Source organism: Engystomops pustulosus, chromosome 5, assembly GCF_040894005.1.
Source record: "Engystomops pustulosus chromosome 5, aEngPut4.maternal, whole genome shotgun sequence".
NCBI classification, from domain to species: domain Eukaryota; kingdom Metazoa; phylum Chordata; class Amphibia; order Anura; family Leptodactylidae; genus Engystomops; species Engystomops pustulosus.
In genome coordinates this window covers 28,372,167-28,387,823 of record NC_092415.1, presented here as the reverse complement: position 1 = coordinate 28,387,823, position 15,657 = coordinate 28,372,167, and the positions used below count along the sequence as shown (strand labels likewise).

Below are 15,657 nucleotides of genomic sequence, written 5' to 3'. Positions count from 1 at the left end.
ACATTAATTGGGTTAAAACCAATTGAAAATGTTTCTTCAAAAGATGTTTGTTTGATGCTGTCGCAACTTAAAATAAAGGTGTTTTACAGGGAATTAAAAATTAAATACAATAGTTAAAATGGCTCCCTTGGTTAAAATAGTACCTACAAGTTCTCCCGATCCCTGCATTGCACTTCCTGGGCGTCTCCCAACAGGAAACATTAGAGGACCCTGTGCATCCAATCACCTAAGATGAGCAGTTCAGAAAGAGCAGGGATAAATAAATAAATCTAAACTCATCTGCCTGAGGAGATCTACAGAATAGCATTCCCTCCAGAAATTAATTTTTTTTAATTAAATATATATATAATTTTTTTTAATAGTAATATATAATGGGGTTATTTTTTCAGTAACTGGGTTCTCCATTCAGTTTCTCACACTCATGCTGACAACAGCTGTGAAGAAACACTATTCTTAGGTGTCAGGCACTGCTTTATAGCTGCAGGAGGTGCTGCCTGAGGCAAGTTGCTCAACGCGCCTCATGGATTGTGCACCCCTGCTATGCAAATATGTAAGTATGCAAACAGAAATTTATTTCTATGGTTATACATATTGGTATTTCTATTTTTTTTAAATCATTTTATGGTATTATTTTTATTTTGTGTCCAAACTTAATTTTTTAAGTCTCTGTTCACCTCATCAATTTCAAAGTGTAGATGGTTGCCTTCTTTTACAATTCCAAAAAAAACAGAGGGACCATTTTTTCCCACCATTTAATAAGGAAAGTGGGTATGGCACTTGCCAAACACAAATGTGAGAGCCTTACCCAGATTTTGAAAACTATTACCGTATATTCCAAAGAATTTCTGCTTTTCCTAGACCCCTATTCCCGACATTTCAGTTATTTCACGTCTCATTCTTTCACTCTTATCCCAAGAGAATTTTTTTCTTTAACAAAAAAGCTACTATTCTATAATCAGCCTCGGATTCATCCATTTTTTTGATGAAAGCCTGTAAAAGAAACCGTAGGAAAGAAACCTAATTTAAGGTTGTCATGACAAAACCGACTGATGAGAAATAATGACACATAAGAGCCACTATTAGGCCACATGTTTTTTTTTTGTTGTTTTTTTTTATTTAGTAGTGTTTATGTTCCCAAGTTACAATTTAGGTCTATGGATGTAAGACTACAAAAATTACCATTAATTTTTTTTCTGTGCTTATAAAATACCAACATTTGTTTTTTTTTTTGTTTGTTTACTGTCATACACTCTGTAACACAGTCTGCAACAATTTACATGGAATCATAGGCACTTCAAAGGCTTAAAAAGACTTTACAACTTAAATGCATGGTGAAAACGACAAAAAAAAAAAAAAATTGCTCTTGAAAACTCCTAGTCGTACCTTCAGAAAAAAAAAAAAAAAAACACAATGGGAAGGAGTTTGTACAGTGGCCATGGACTTTTGTCAGAATACTGTTATAGTCTTTGGATTTGGCTCATTCCCATTGTCCATCGCAGGATGAAGCATCCCGTCTTGTACTGTCTGGTTCAGCACATATGTAATACATCACTGGCCGCCCCCGTGCAGGAGTTGGTAAAGGTGCATCTACTCCTAAACTGAAATGAACATCATTTATAAAGGCTTCTATGTAAAAATTGGAGAGAACTTGTTTCCATTTCTAATTTCACCGACCCATAAATTTTTTAAAATATCCTTGACCTCAAATGTGTAGATCGACTTTTAAAATCTTTGCTAGTAAGAAGGCGTGACAAAGACAAGGTACCGGTCAGAAATCTACACACGATCAACGTCTACCGATATGGCGCCCTTACAGATATAGGCCCGGCAACAATAGGGTTAATGGTATTTAACAAGTGCAAAAATTAAAAATCCTATGCCACTTTAAAAAAAAATTCTCCATTTGTGAACTTGAAAAGGTCAAAAAAGCGGCATTGACTTTGAAGAGGTCCTGGCACCAAGTTAATGTGTTGACACTGTGGAACATATGAAGCACAATAGGACCCAAAGGTCCAAGTGTCAGATTCCCTATATTTTTAGGGTTTTGGTGAAACATCTAAATTCCTGGACCTTCATGGATGCAAAGTTCTTATTAACAGGTTATTAAAGGGAACCTTTGACATGGAAACCTACATACAAGCAGCATATTATGGAACAAGATTTAAAGTTCTATGTGCATGTAGTATGTTAAAGAGCAAGGGGAGCTATACAGATTCAGTTTAACTTGTCATTAAAGAAAATCTACCCTTAATATCAAGCAAGCTAAACCAGGGACACTTACTCATAGATCCAGGCATCGTGATGGTGTAAATCTTCTTATATATTTGTTATCCACGGTCTCCTTCCTTCTAAAGAAAAAAACGTTTCAAATTATGCTAATGACCCAGAAGGGCTCTAGGGGGCATTACCGGAGCCCCTCCATTCTGCCTGCTGTGCACGCAGTGAGAGGGGGTGAAGACAGAGAATGGAGAGCCTCTGGTAATGTTCCCAGTGCCCTTCTGGCTCATTAGCATAATTTGAGAAGCTGGTTTTAGAAGGAAGGAGACCTCGGATAACAAATATAAGATTATTAGCACAGTCACGGTGCCTGGATCTATGAGTAAGTGTCCCTGGTTTATCATAATGCATTTTATTGGTAGATTTTTTATTTATGTTAACCACTGATAAGATTTGCCCCCTGACTTGTGTATAGAAATACCAGGGATAAAAATTGATCAACTCAGCTCCTCTTGCTCTATAACATGCTGCCTGCTGATGACACTACATTTCCACGGTGAGAGGTTCTCTTTACATTTTCAGATAATGTTCAAACAAAAGTGATGAACTTAAAAAAAGGAAAACCACTGCAAGTAAACTAAATATTCTAAATATTGCTACTCAAAAACTATTTTTACAAAAAAAATTAAAAACAAAAAACAAAATAAAAAGGACCTTAAACAACACTCTTCTCAGTCTACAAATAGTTCTGAAACAGAATTGGCGTAAGAATGTAACAAATTCTCTCCGGTAAACCTTAGATACAGCGTGGGTACTGCTGAGAATTAAAAAAAAAAAAAAAAAAAAATTTCATTTAAGAGAAAATGCACCTTTAAAAGAGTAGCTCACTACTGTAAGTAACAGCTTGGATACAGATATTCCATTTCTTTTTTACACATTAGCATAAATCCGTCAGAAAATACACAAAAAAAAAAAAAAAAAAAAACTGCGGTAGTGAAAAAAAAAAAAAAAAAAATATTATTACACAGATTTATACAGATTCCGTTTATGTTTACATAGGAAGAAAAAAAAATACATTTACACTATTATACTGTTTATCCGAGTTCTAAGACAATTGCACCAGGACAACTACTAAAGGCATTTATTTGGAAACAGATAAATTAATGAAATAGAACTAAATTTTTTGAAAGATTCCGAGACATGCTAAAAATAGTCAACAACCTTCCGTAGACCCTATGATCGGGAAAAAAAAAAAAAAAAAAAAGTCACCTTTCTCAGGGGTGGGTTTGTTTATGCATAAAGGTCTGAGACGTCTTGGTGAATACCAATGGTCTTAGAAGATAATACTCTGCCACTGCTACCCACCACTCAAAAATGCAAGGGGGTTTTTTAAACTCCCCCCCCCCACTATTAAGAAATACATGAAAAGTGTTTTCATTTTTTTTTTTTTTTTTTTTTTTTTAAATACAAGGGGATTTTTCTCATATTGTAAAGTTGCCTCCAAGGCTCCTTAATGAAGAAAAAAAAAATGAAATCTTCATTATTCTATGCAAAGCTTTATTTAAAAGAAAAAAAAAAAAAAAAAAAAAGTTCAGGATCTCATAAAAAGAGACACTATAGTAGATTTTATGCATAAAACTCTTTAGTTGGTGCCTTTTGGTAGACGGCGCTGGATGGTTTTCGCTCTCCGAGGTCGTAGCTGCCTTCGTCCTTCTTTCTCATGCGGTAAACCAGCAGCAGGATTAAGAAAACGGCAAAGAGGAAGCCAATGCCTCCACCAGCAATGACCGCTGCAAAGCAAGATCACAGGGTTTATTTAAAGGGGGCAAGAAAGTGCATATTCAATACTGTAAAAATACTGATATTACAACCCAAAACAGACAAGTATTTCTACGTTTTTAACATGTTAAAAATAAAGCATAACTAGATGCACCTTCTATCACAGGAGGAGGAGCCTAAGGGACTATAGTTTAGCTACAATGCCTACAAAAGTTTGAGGTAGTCTAGGCCACACCCCCGGACTAATCATTGGTTCACTGTGCAGCAAATCACATCTCTATTTTTCCTAGACCTTGCTCATCTGCTGCTTTTCATCTTGGCTTCATCAGGACTAAGCTGAAGTATCAATCAATAGTGAGATAGGAGAGGCGAGTTCTAGACTACCCCAGAATCCTTAAAGGAAATGTACCATCAAAATCAAGCATGATAAACCAGGGGCACTTATTTATAGATCCAGGTACCCTGACTGTGGGAATCTTCTTATATTTGTTATCCATGGCCTCCTTCCTTCTAAAATCAACTTTTTAAATTAGGTTTTCAAATGGTGTTTTCAGAACCCCACTGTGCTGTAGCTTCACAGGCCTCTCACACTTCCACCTGTCCCATTCGAGGTAATCTCACTGCAGTAGAGTAAGTTGCAGCACATAGTGGGAGGGTGATAGAAGTGCTCTTCCCACTGTAACAACACGGAAGGGGCTCTGGAAGCAACCCTTTTGATTCATTAGCATAATTTTAAAAGTTGATTTTAGAAGGAGGGAGGCCAGAGATAACAAATACAAGAAGATAGACCCAGGCACCGTAACTGTTGTTAGTAAGTGTCCCTGGTTTATCATGATGGATTTTGATGGTAGATTTCCTTTAAAAGGCATAACAAGGCATGAGAGCAAGAAGAGAGGAAAATATCTACAGCCCAAAAAGGGTAGAAGGGTAGATTCTATATACACAGGATATATACAGAGTCTGTGGCTAAACAAAAAAAAAAAAAAAAACTCTCCACCCACTGCCAGCGGGAAATTAGGTCAAGAACCCCCCCCCCCATTCTTGGGTTTGAAAACAGTCCAAGCGCTGCCCATGACAGCCAGTGATCACCAGTAACAGCAGATGCACTAAAGGAATTGCAGTTTTATGTGAAAGTTTCCCTCCCGTCACCCTCCACCTGTTGGGAAAAGTGCCCCATATGAAGGTCCATCTTTACCACTAGGCATCGTGGACACGGTACCAAGGGCGGCCAGTTGAGGGGGGTGCAGAGGAAAGAGTATTTAAGAAAAAAAGATATTACCTGCAGAACCCAATCCCCCGAAACACAAGAGATCGGTAAAGAGCGCCATGCATCTTGTAGAATTTTTTGCGAAAAAGTTTTTTTTTTTTTTCACATTATTTTTATTTTTACAATAAATAAAAAAGCAGTTCTGTATATGGCCATCTGTTCTGACGCTCACCTGCAAGTACTTCTGTTCTGTGGAATAGGTTCTCCGACTGCTTCTCCGTGTACACGTCTACTTCCCGGTTAGGATTACCTTCTAGCAGATCTCGGTCGCTCTTCTCCACATTGTCCTACAGATAAAAAAATAACGTAAGTGGTCACTTCAAAAACAACTTCCTTACAACATGACGGAAATTCATGTAGAATAAAATGAGGAGAGTCTGTTACACTGAGGTGTGACAGCTCGGAGACAGCCCAGACACTACCCTGTATATAGGAATTCATGGAATAAGGTTGGGTCACTCTGTTACATAGGGGGTGTCTGCCACCTAACTGCAAAGTACAATGTACAAGAAGGGACAGTACAGAGATCTTTCTAATGATCTACGTTTGTGGCCAATACAAGGGGACATCCTCTACAAGAAAAAGGTTTCACATCTACATAGAACGGGATTCTTTACCATGAGACCATTGAAGCTACGGGTGAAGGAACATGTGGAGTAAGGCCTGTACCTCTTTCTTCAAAGCAAATACATTGTGTCATGGTGCATTAGTCCCAAAAAGAAGGAGCCCAGACTATTCATCTTATTGGGGGTTTGGTTTATGAACCTGGACCTATAGAAATGCTAAACTACCAAGATAACATGAACTTGTGCAAAATCCGCAAGGAAATGGACATGTAGACCTCTGGCAACCACACGATAAAACACTTGGAAGGCGGCTGTGACTATATTGTATCATATATGGGTGATCGGAATCTACTTTGTCTTTTACTGTCTTCTTACATTGGTTATCCATGGCCCTCCATCCAAAATAAAATTTAAAAATTATGCCAACGAGCCTGAGGGGCTCCGGTGTGATTTTCCAGAGCCCCTCCATAATGCAGTGTGTCAGGCTTTACAATGAGCAGAACATGCCCCCCCCCCTCTCCCTGTATAATCTAGCAGCAGCAGGAAGTGCAGGGGAAGGGGGCTCTGGAAGTCCCATTAAAGCCCCTCAGGCTCATTAGCATAATTTTAAAAGTTGATATCTGGAAGGAAGGAGGCCATGGATAAGAATTATTACGATAGGCAAGAAGATGACCACAGTCATGATACCCGGATCTGTGAATAAGAATCCTGTATTTCTCCGGAAAAAAAAAAAAACTAAAAAAAAAAAAACTTGTCACTGTCCCATAAGAATGAAAAACTAAGAGCCATTAAAAGGACATGTGCAAAAAAAAAAAAAAAAACCTGAAGGTGCTGACGGTACCAATTACCCTGGTCCTGAACTGGTTAAGTTACCCATAAAATAATCTACTGTTTCAAGGTGTGCATCGCTGCATTACCATAACACACACATATACACATACACATACATATACACATACATATACACACACATATGTTATAAACAAATAGTTGTGAATACTCAGTAACAAGTCTAATAGTCATAATATACAAATACCTACAAAATGGAAAAAAAAAAAAAATTGTGCACCCCTGTATGAACGCCAGTGGGAGACTGACCATACCTCTGAATTTAAGACTATGCTTGTCTGCATCTTTGGCGTAGTCCTCTCCACTACTGGAGCGTTACTGGTTGGTGGATTTTCTGGAAGAGCCCTACCGGTAGTGAGCTGTACGGGAACATCTTGGTCTTCGACGTCTACAACTCCTGACAAGACAATAACCAATATTTTAAAAAAAATTAAAAAGAAAAAAATACACCAACGCAGTTTTTATTTGTCCTTTATGGATAGACAGTCCAGAATCCGATGTTTCCAAATGACAGTCTAATCCTTCATTTGGACATTTGTCCAAATAACTAGGAATTTCTAGAATCTAGAGATGTTGATTACTAGACAGTAACGTCAACTCATGGATTGCGAGTGGATTAGTAGCTTCCAGCTATGTGCCGGGCCCCCCTCCTTATGGGCAGTAAATGAGTGATGTGTAAACCAGTCTGAAGGCGGGAAGCAGATGTTTAAAGACAATTATAGAAGAGAAGTACAAGGACCGTCATTAAAAGGTCAAAACATTTCCAACAAATTTTACATAAATCAGTTGTACAAGTGACTACAAAGGGAATATATCTCAGCAGAGGAAAGGGCTTCTTTCTCCACTTACTTTGGCTCTTCTTATACTCCCCACTTTCCCTCCTAATCGGTCTCATTCCCAAATTTCTGAATCCCAGCTTGCTACAGTCCTTATTCAATACTTAGTAAACAAAGCTAAAAATGCTCTATGCAGGGGGGAGTGGAAGGAGTAAGTCCCAGCAGCTAGGTCTCCAACAACCAGCACAGATAGGAAGTTGATAAAGGAGAGGCGGTATAAATAATAATAAATAGTAATAATAATAATAATAATAATAATAATAAAACTGGGGTGCCTGGGGCCAACCGTAAAATCTGACCTTGGGGCCCAGACTAGTACATCATCTATCCAATTATACAAATACATAGGATAGTTGAGCTCCTCTATGATTAATATCTAAATGAAGTAAAGGCTCCCCTGACCCTACATATGCAGGGCCTGGGGGCCTACTGGTGGATCCATCATATCACCCGTGGGTCAATCTGAGCCTGAATGGGTCCTCTGGCCTTCTCATATAAAATGTGGCCATGTCTATTAGCAAATGACTATAAATCATCCAAGTGGCGATCATATTTAACCCATAAGGGTTTTTTTTTTTGCTCATTTTTCGCTCTCCACCTAAAAAAAAGTGCACAGAGCTATTTGAGGGCTTATTTTCGGCGTAACTACTTTTACTTCCCAGTGATGTTATTTATTATTCTATTACATGTACTGGGAAGCTGGAAAAAAATTTCTGAATGTGGTAAAATTGGAAAAAAAAACGCATTTGCATCACTTTCTTGTTGGCTCAGTTTTTATGACTTTCACTGTGCTACAAATGATGAATCTACTTTATTCTTTCATTTGGCACGATCATGGTTATACAAAATTTATATAGGATTTATTGTGTTTTAATCTTATGTCGCTAATAACTTTCTAACTTCGGTGTACGGAAAAGTGTGAGGTCATTTTTTTGCGACAAAAGCCGACTTTTTTATTGCTACTATTTTAAGGACTGTGCAACCTTTTGATCATTTCTAATATTTTCTGTTATGGAGGTCACCGCCAGCAATAACGGTTTTTATATTTTGATAGATCGGGCATTTCGAGATGTGGCGATACCTAATGTGTTTCTGATTTTTTTTACTGTTTATTATATTTCAGTTCTGGGGAAAGGGGGGCGATTTTAATTTGTAGGTTTTTTTTTATGTCAAATGGGTGACCTGTTACCCCTCTCCTCCCCCTACTCATGTCTGTGTGTAATGTATGGTAGAGCTGGTGCTTGTGCTTTATCTGCTGACATACTGCATCCTCCTAATACACACGTGTGAGACAAAGACATCAGCTACACAAGTACCTGACATGTTCTGCTATAACATGGCTGCCTGGAGCTTGTTGCATCACACACGCACACACACACGCACGCTGCAGGGGCCGCCAGCGCCAGGAAGCACATGGAGGAGCCATTACACCATTATACAGCCTGTCAGTCATGTGTATAGGAGTATCTCATACACACACAGGCTGCAGGGGGCTCCAGCACCAGAAGTGTCACATCATTATATAGGTGTGTGGCTCTGCCTCCCACTCATGAATAAGCTGGACTGATGAATATGATAATTGCTCATTGGACATCTCTCTGGCGATTTGCATACAGCTTTTGGGCCTGATTGTTTAAGTTTACAGACGTGTAGAGGGACAATGAAGGGATGGAGGCAATGCTTTCTAATGGCAGTTTATGAAAATATATTTAATTTAGGGGGTTAATTTGCCAGACGGGTTCTCTTTAACCCTAGATGGTCTGATCTTTTCTACCATATACTGCAATACTACTGTACTGCAGTATATGACATTCTTACACCCAGAGGTCGCGATAACGCCTCTACACGCGTCATAGACGCGTTTAGAGGCTGATTTACTCCCCCAAAAAATCACCAAGCGTATTAATACGCTTGGTGATTTTCCTGTGAGCTGCCGCTTCCAAGCGGTGACGCTGCCGGCTGCGATCCTGCAAGATATTCTCTGCAGGATCGCAGCGCTGGAGGCAGGACAGGGAGGGACTTCCAGCTCACAGTCCGCGCTGAGAGATAGGCGAGAGATGGAGGAGCCGAGCGGGTGGTGGGGGCGGAGCCGAGCGGGTGGTGGGGGCGGAGCCGAGCGGGTGGTGGGGGCGGAGCCGAGCGGGTGGTGGGGGCGGAGCCGAACGATAGGTGAGAGATGGAGGAGCCAAGCGAGGGGTGGGGGAGGGATATCTGTTGCCGGGGCTGTGCTCCTGATCGGTGTGCGATCGTGCACACAGCCAGTAACAGGATCGTGCTGTCTATGTGACAGCCCGATCGTGTACTGTGACATGGGACTGATAATAATCGGTCCCCTGTCACAGCAGCCCCTGTATACAGTGAGAGGCTGCAGGGAAGGTGCTGTGCATCCTCTCTGCATGTCTCTGTATACAGATCACTGATGACACTGATCCAATGGGCTCTTACCATTAGTTCACTGTTATCTGTGATCTATATAAAAGAAAAGCAGGGAACACATATATTATGTGTTCCTCCCTAAATGTGCCCCTGTATTAAAAAAAAAAAAAAACGGTTATGTCCCAAAACCGCAGAAACCTAATTAAATAAAATTTCAGCAGCATCAGCCCCGGACTGGTCTGGGGGCCGCCGGCCTCCATAGTCCGCTGGGTAGACAATAAGGCTGCATTCACACAAGGCGTACGTTCTGCACCATGGAGAGGATGAGGAGGTGACCCCGACCCTCTCAATTGAAATGCATTGGGTACTGGCCGTAACACGGGGAAAGACATGTCATTTTCCCGTGTACAGAGCGGTATCACTCTGTGTGGCCATCTATTGGGGAAATATGTACAGCCACAAGCTTGTGGTTTTACATACGCCCCCATATGGTAGTGTGAATGTAGCCTGAGGGCGCTGTCCCACGTTGCGTTTGCAAACACAGACAAAACCGCGCCCACCAGGGCGGTCCGCAGTCCGCATCGGCATTTTTATGGAAACGCCTGCGATCGGGAACGAGCCGCCGGTGTATTGCATTAATTTAACGCAAAACACAGGCGGCTCGTACCCGATCGCAGGCGTTTCCATAGAAATGCCGATGCGATCGGACCGCCCCGGTGGGCGCGGTTTTGTCTGCGTTTGCAAACGCAACGTGGGACAGAGCCCTAAGGGTGAGGTACATACGTTTTCAAACGCATTACAACAGCTGAGAAGAGATTTGCCTAATTATATTGCTGTCCACGTTGCGTTGATTCCTGTGTTTTGTTAACATAATGTTGACAGCAATGTAATTAGGCAAATCTCTTCTCAGCTCATGTGTGAACACACCATAAAAATGTTGTGAAGCATTCCAAAGGCTTCAGCCTTGATCACATGTTGAAGTAACATTGCGTTTCCATTGCATTTGCTAAAACGCAGTGTTACTTCAACAAGCGAAGCCTTTGGATGCGTCAAAAACGCATAAAAAACGTGTGCATGCTCCCTAAAGGGGTTTTCCTGAGAATTCAAATTAGACCCTATCCCGTGGATAAGGCCTAACTTGAATTTGTGGGAAAACCCTTTTAAGCACAGAAAACAGGAGCGGTAACTTTTTCCTTGTATTAATAGATGTCTCTTAACACTATATATATACGCCTGGGAGTTATATATTTAGTAGTGAAAATTTCGTACTCCTTCTGGGTTAAAAATACTCCTCAAAAATTGTGAGAGGAGTATTATTACCCTTCTGGAAAAATGTTAGTGCGACCTCTGCTTACACCGTATTCATTACACTGGCTCCTTGTAACGAAACTGCTGCTTCAACGAAGGCATCAGAAGGGTTAATACGCGCGATCAGTGCTAGCACCGATAGCAGGTATTAGTGGTGGGTGTTTGCTGGAATATGCAGCAAACCCCACCTCTGTTTGAGTAAGCCCTCTACGTATAGCCTCCACACCTCTGCGCTGTACATGGTAAGAGGTTAAAGCACCACATACAATGTCTAGAAAGCTCACGTCATATTTATTGGGTCCACTAGGTAGACATCTGCTTCTACTAGCATTGTAAATTCTAATGGTTCCTTCTGATCTGCAGATTCCGTGGTGGAATTCAAGGTGGAAGATCAATCGCATAACCGATACCTTCGGCAGCAGACAGACAAGTGCCATTTATTCTATATGTGACAAAAGATCCAGCGCAGATGTGAACACAGCCTAAGGAGCAAACACAAGGCACTACCAGATGGCACCATTGGTCACCAGGCTAGAGGAGCACTCTTGTTGAGTGCCATCAAACGTTGGCTAGGAAAGAATACGGGGCAGCTTGACGCCCCATTTCTATCAAGAAGAACTGACAATGGAGACTTGTTCTCTTGCCAACATTTTCATTGCTGCTTTATCTTTGCCAACTTTCCTTTTCTCCCCTTGTATAACCAAGTGGCCATAGTCAGAGCTTTATGGTGAATTCATGGAGTATCATATCTTACCGGATCCGGAGCCAGACGAGTAGTCATCGTCATCGATCGGATATACTCCGGAGGATTCTTCGACGGAAGTGTTGTCGATATACAAGTCTTTGTCTGATGTTGTGGCCACCATCTGTAAAAAAAAAAAAATCAGACAAGGACACTGTAAGCCCAAAATATTCATAGAACAGAGGGTGTCCAAATCCCAAAGAGTCCCACAGGTCACTTGTCTTCAGCACCATTGTCTGAAATGTCTGTAGAGTCACTGCAACTTATGGAAGGTGAACTGCAGTAACAATGTCTGACCACAACACAGACAGTGGCGCCTATTCCATTCCATGGAGAATTTTACATTTTAGCCTCACAAACATTTCTAAGTTAGAAAACTGTAAAGTATTTTAAAGAAACAAAAATGGAAAAAAACGACACTTTTGAATGTTAACAAAACCAAAGTCAGATGGAAGAATGAAGGCGTTGGTTGAGCCCCAAGGTACAAGTCATAATCATTTATCTTCTACATGAACACTTTCTGGAAGCTGCTGGGGTAGAACAATACTTTATTCATCTTTTCGATGTACTTCTACAAGTAGCAATTGCTTTGTTATTGGCACAATCAAACAAATGAATCTATAAAATGTCACACTGTGTGACAGTACAGAAAATAATTAAAGCCGACAAGCCTCCGCACCTATGCAGATGTAAGAGAGTATAAAAAAAAATCAGATTTATATTGTTGTGAATCAATTAAGAGGCGGCTTAATCTCTGGTCTGACTGCTAGAACAAGGGATAAACAAAGGCTGCGCTGTGCCCGGAGGCGCCAATTAAAGGGAAACCAGAGATAAAATGCAGGCGACTCCTATGCTCCAGCACATGAGACCTGTTAACACTTGTTAAAGTTCACACACCATTAGAGCAGACAGACTCGCCTCATTGCCTTCACTAATTCAGACCCTCCACCAGTGAGGTCACTCCAGTGGGTGGAAGGGGTATAGAATCCATATGTACCCTTTACCAGAATTCTTTACCCGTAAAAGCCACTATTTAATGACAGATGAATTAGCATGGCGCCGAGGCTATATGCATTTCATGCACCGGCAGATGTGTGAGGCCTTACACCCGTGTAATAGAATAGTAGTAACATCTATACATCAACAGGACATGTGACCTCTATAAGCAATCACTGGCCATAGCAGTAACACAGACAGACATGGTACTGACCCATCACCACTGGAGAGGCCAAGGAAGAGGCCAAGGAAGAGGCCAAGGAAGAGGCCAAGGAAGAGGCCAAGGAAGAGGCCAAGGAAGAGGCCAAGGAAGAGGCCAAGGAAGAGGCCAAGGAAGAGGCCAAGGAAGAGGCCAAGGAAGAGGCCAAGGAAGAGGCCAAGGAAGAGGCCAAGGAAGAGGCCAAGGAAGAGGCCAAGGAAGAGGCCAAGGAAGAGGCCAAGGAAGAGTGAAAATTTTTTATGAAGCTGGAAATCCACATTATAAAGTTATTGTTTTCATCACACACTCAAAATGTTGCACCTTTCTATTATTCCTCATGAAGTTTTATGAAAAAATGGACAATAATGCAACGTGATAGGAAAGGATTCTCCCATATTGTAATTTTATGGGGAACACAAGTATCTACCAGGCCACTTTTGTCAGTAGGGTTGATCCCTGTCGCCATCAAATTCCAATAATCCAATACACAATGAACACTATTAGGATTCCAGTCCACTGGAGCCGAGTAGATTGCTGTGGTCCAGTCTAATAGTAATGCACAGACCTGGACATGGGCATTAAATCCTATGGCCTCAATCCCAGCCCTGCTGAAAGCTATTAATCACTCGCAGCCCTCGGCCGCCCTTATATGAATTAAAATGAAATCACAGGAAATTGATAAGGTTTAACATACTCAGTGTCACCCCAGCATCGCTCCCCTGGAAGTAATGTAATGCTGACTGCTTACTAAACCTGGCTGTACATTTCAATTTCCCCAAAATGGTATTTTACTACTGCAAGCCACACGCTAAGCCGCTTTACTGGAAATTATAATCTACCTTAATAGACCGTACATGGGAATGCAACATTTTTTTTTATCAAAACGAAATTTGTATACAGAATTCAATTTCTATATATTCTTGTCCATCAATATATTGTAATTAACACAAACGGGAAAATAAGAGAGTACACTAGAGGGGGAGAAAAAAAAAAGCAGAGAAAAATAGGGGAAGAACAATGCAAGAGAATGAAAGCAAGTTGAGCTAATAATAGAGGGGAAATAAAGAAGAGACAGAAAAAAAAAAAAAGGGAGGGAGAGAGAGAGGGAGCACAAGAGAAAGTGTAGATCGAAGACTATACTTCTCCGGTTCAAATTCCAAGGTAGGTCTTTCAAATATGGATTTCAACCAAAACATCCTATATTCCATGTGATGTGCTCTTGAAATGAAGAGTGTAATTTCCTTTTTTCCCCAAAAATTAACCATGTTGGGAAAAAAAAAAAAAGACAAGATGCTCTTCCCCCAATATTAATGGGGGAGCAATTTTGTTGTGGCAGAATCGGGTGTGTTACCAGTGTAATAGAGAAATGCAGGAATCTATGTATCAGTAAGTTAGTTCAGACAACATTCATTAATTGGGCAAGGCCAACTAAAAGGGGGTCCAGTAATAATTTCTCACGTGAAAAGGAAGGGGAAGTTCCAGCTCACCTCTAGCCACTGTATACTCCGGAACCGGCACGGACTTTACCTCGTTTGTTGAGGTCTCAATTGCATGTGAAAAACTCTTGACAGACCAGCCATGTTCCAGGAAAACTTCAAGACTTTATTTAGTCAAATTCACACATCCACTGCATTGTTTCCAATGTTCCCTTTACAATCCAACGCGTTTCGAACGGGTTAACCGTTCTTCGTCCATGACTAAGAACGGTTAACCCGTTCGAAACGCGTTGGATTGTAAAGGGAACATTGGAAACAATGCAGTGGATGTGTGAATTTGACTAAATAAAGTCTTGAAGTTTTCCTGGAACATGGCTGGTCTGTCAAGAGTTTTTCAGGTCCAGTAATAATCACCCAATCAGATATCATAACATGGAGACCCCCCCCCCCTTCCCCGTCAACTGCAAGCTGTGCAGTGTTATTGGACCAAGCTTTTCGAGGACATTGGTCTTAGTAAAACTAATGGGATCAGGCATTAAAACTAATTTTCAAAACAGACATTTGACTCTACAACCAAGTCTACCCAGCATTCAGTTGTATCTCTCTAACCCAATGACAGATAGGACAGGAGTGTAAGCCTGGAGAGACCCTTTAAACATGACCAGAGATCTAGTAGTAGTAGTAGTAGTACAGTAGTAATAGTTTATTATTCGTAACGACTGAAGAAGTATGCACAAATCTATCAGAAAACCTCAGTTTTTATGTGCAGTCCATTAATATCTCGGTTGATGAGTAATGCTCGTACTGTCAGTCTTTGCGCAGTTGAACAGAGATTATTTTGGTACTTGGTATGAGTCCTGATCAAAACAACTCTTGAAGCTCCCCGGAGTACGCTATTCCCAATTACCAACTTCATCAGACAAACGTACAGAAGAACAAAAATAGAAGCGGTGTTTCTTCTAGAGGATTAAAGAGGTACCATAGTACCTGACAAAATTGGATTAATTACCTTCATTATCTCATTACTTCACTATCAAACCATCACTCCATGGATATGACCCGGCCGCTGTGCCTTTGTCGTATTAG

The 15,657-nt window shown here is 40.8% G+C and overlaps 1 protein-coding gene across 1 annotated transcript in view; it reads right to left on the bottom strand.

The window, feature by feature from the left end:
- Positions 1-1,145: 1,145 nt before the first annotated feature.
- Positions 1,146-15,657, bottom strand: part of SDC2 (syndecan 2) — a 68,597-nt gene continuing 54,085 nt past the window's right edge. The window contains exons 2-5 of the mRNA XM_072151468.1: positions 11,953-12,064; positions 6,933-7,075; positions 5,436-5,550; positions 1,146-4,007 (exon numbers count right to left, since the gene is read on the bottom strand). Of these exons, the coding sequence (XP_072007569.1) occupies positions 3,844-4,007; positions 5,436-5,550; positions 6,933-7,075; positions 11,953-12,064 (534 nt within the window). The 3' untranslated portion in view covers positions 1,146-3,843. The remainder of the gene's footprint in view (positions 4,008-5,435; positions 5,551-6,932; positions 7,076-11,952; positions 12,065-15,657) is intronic.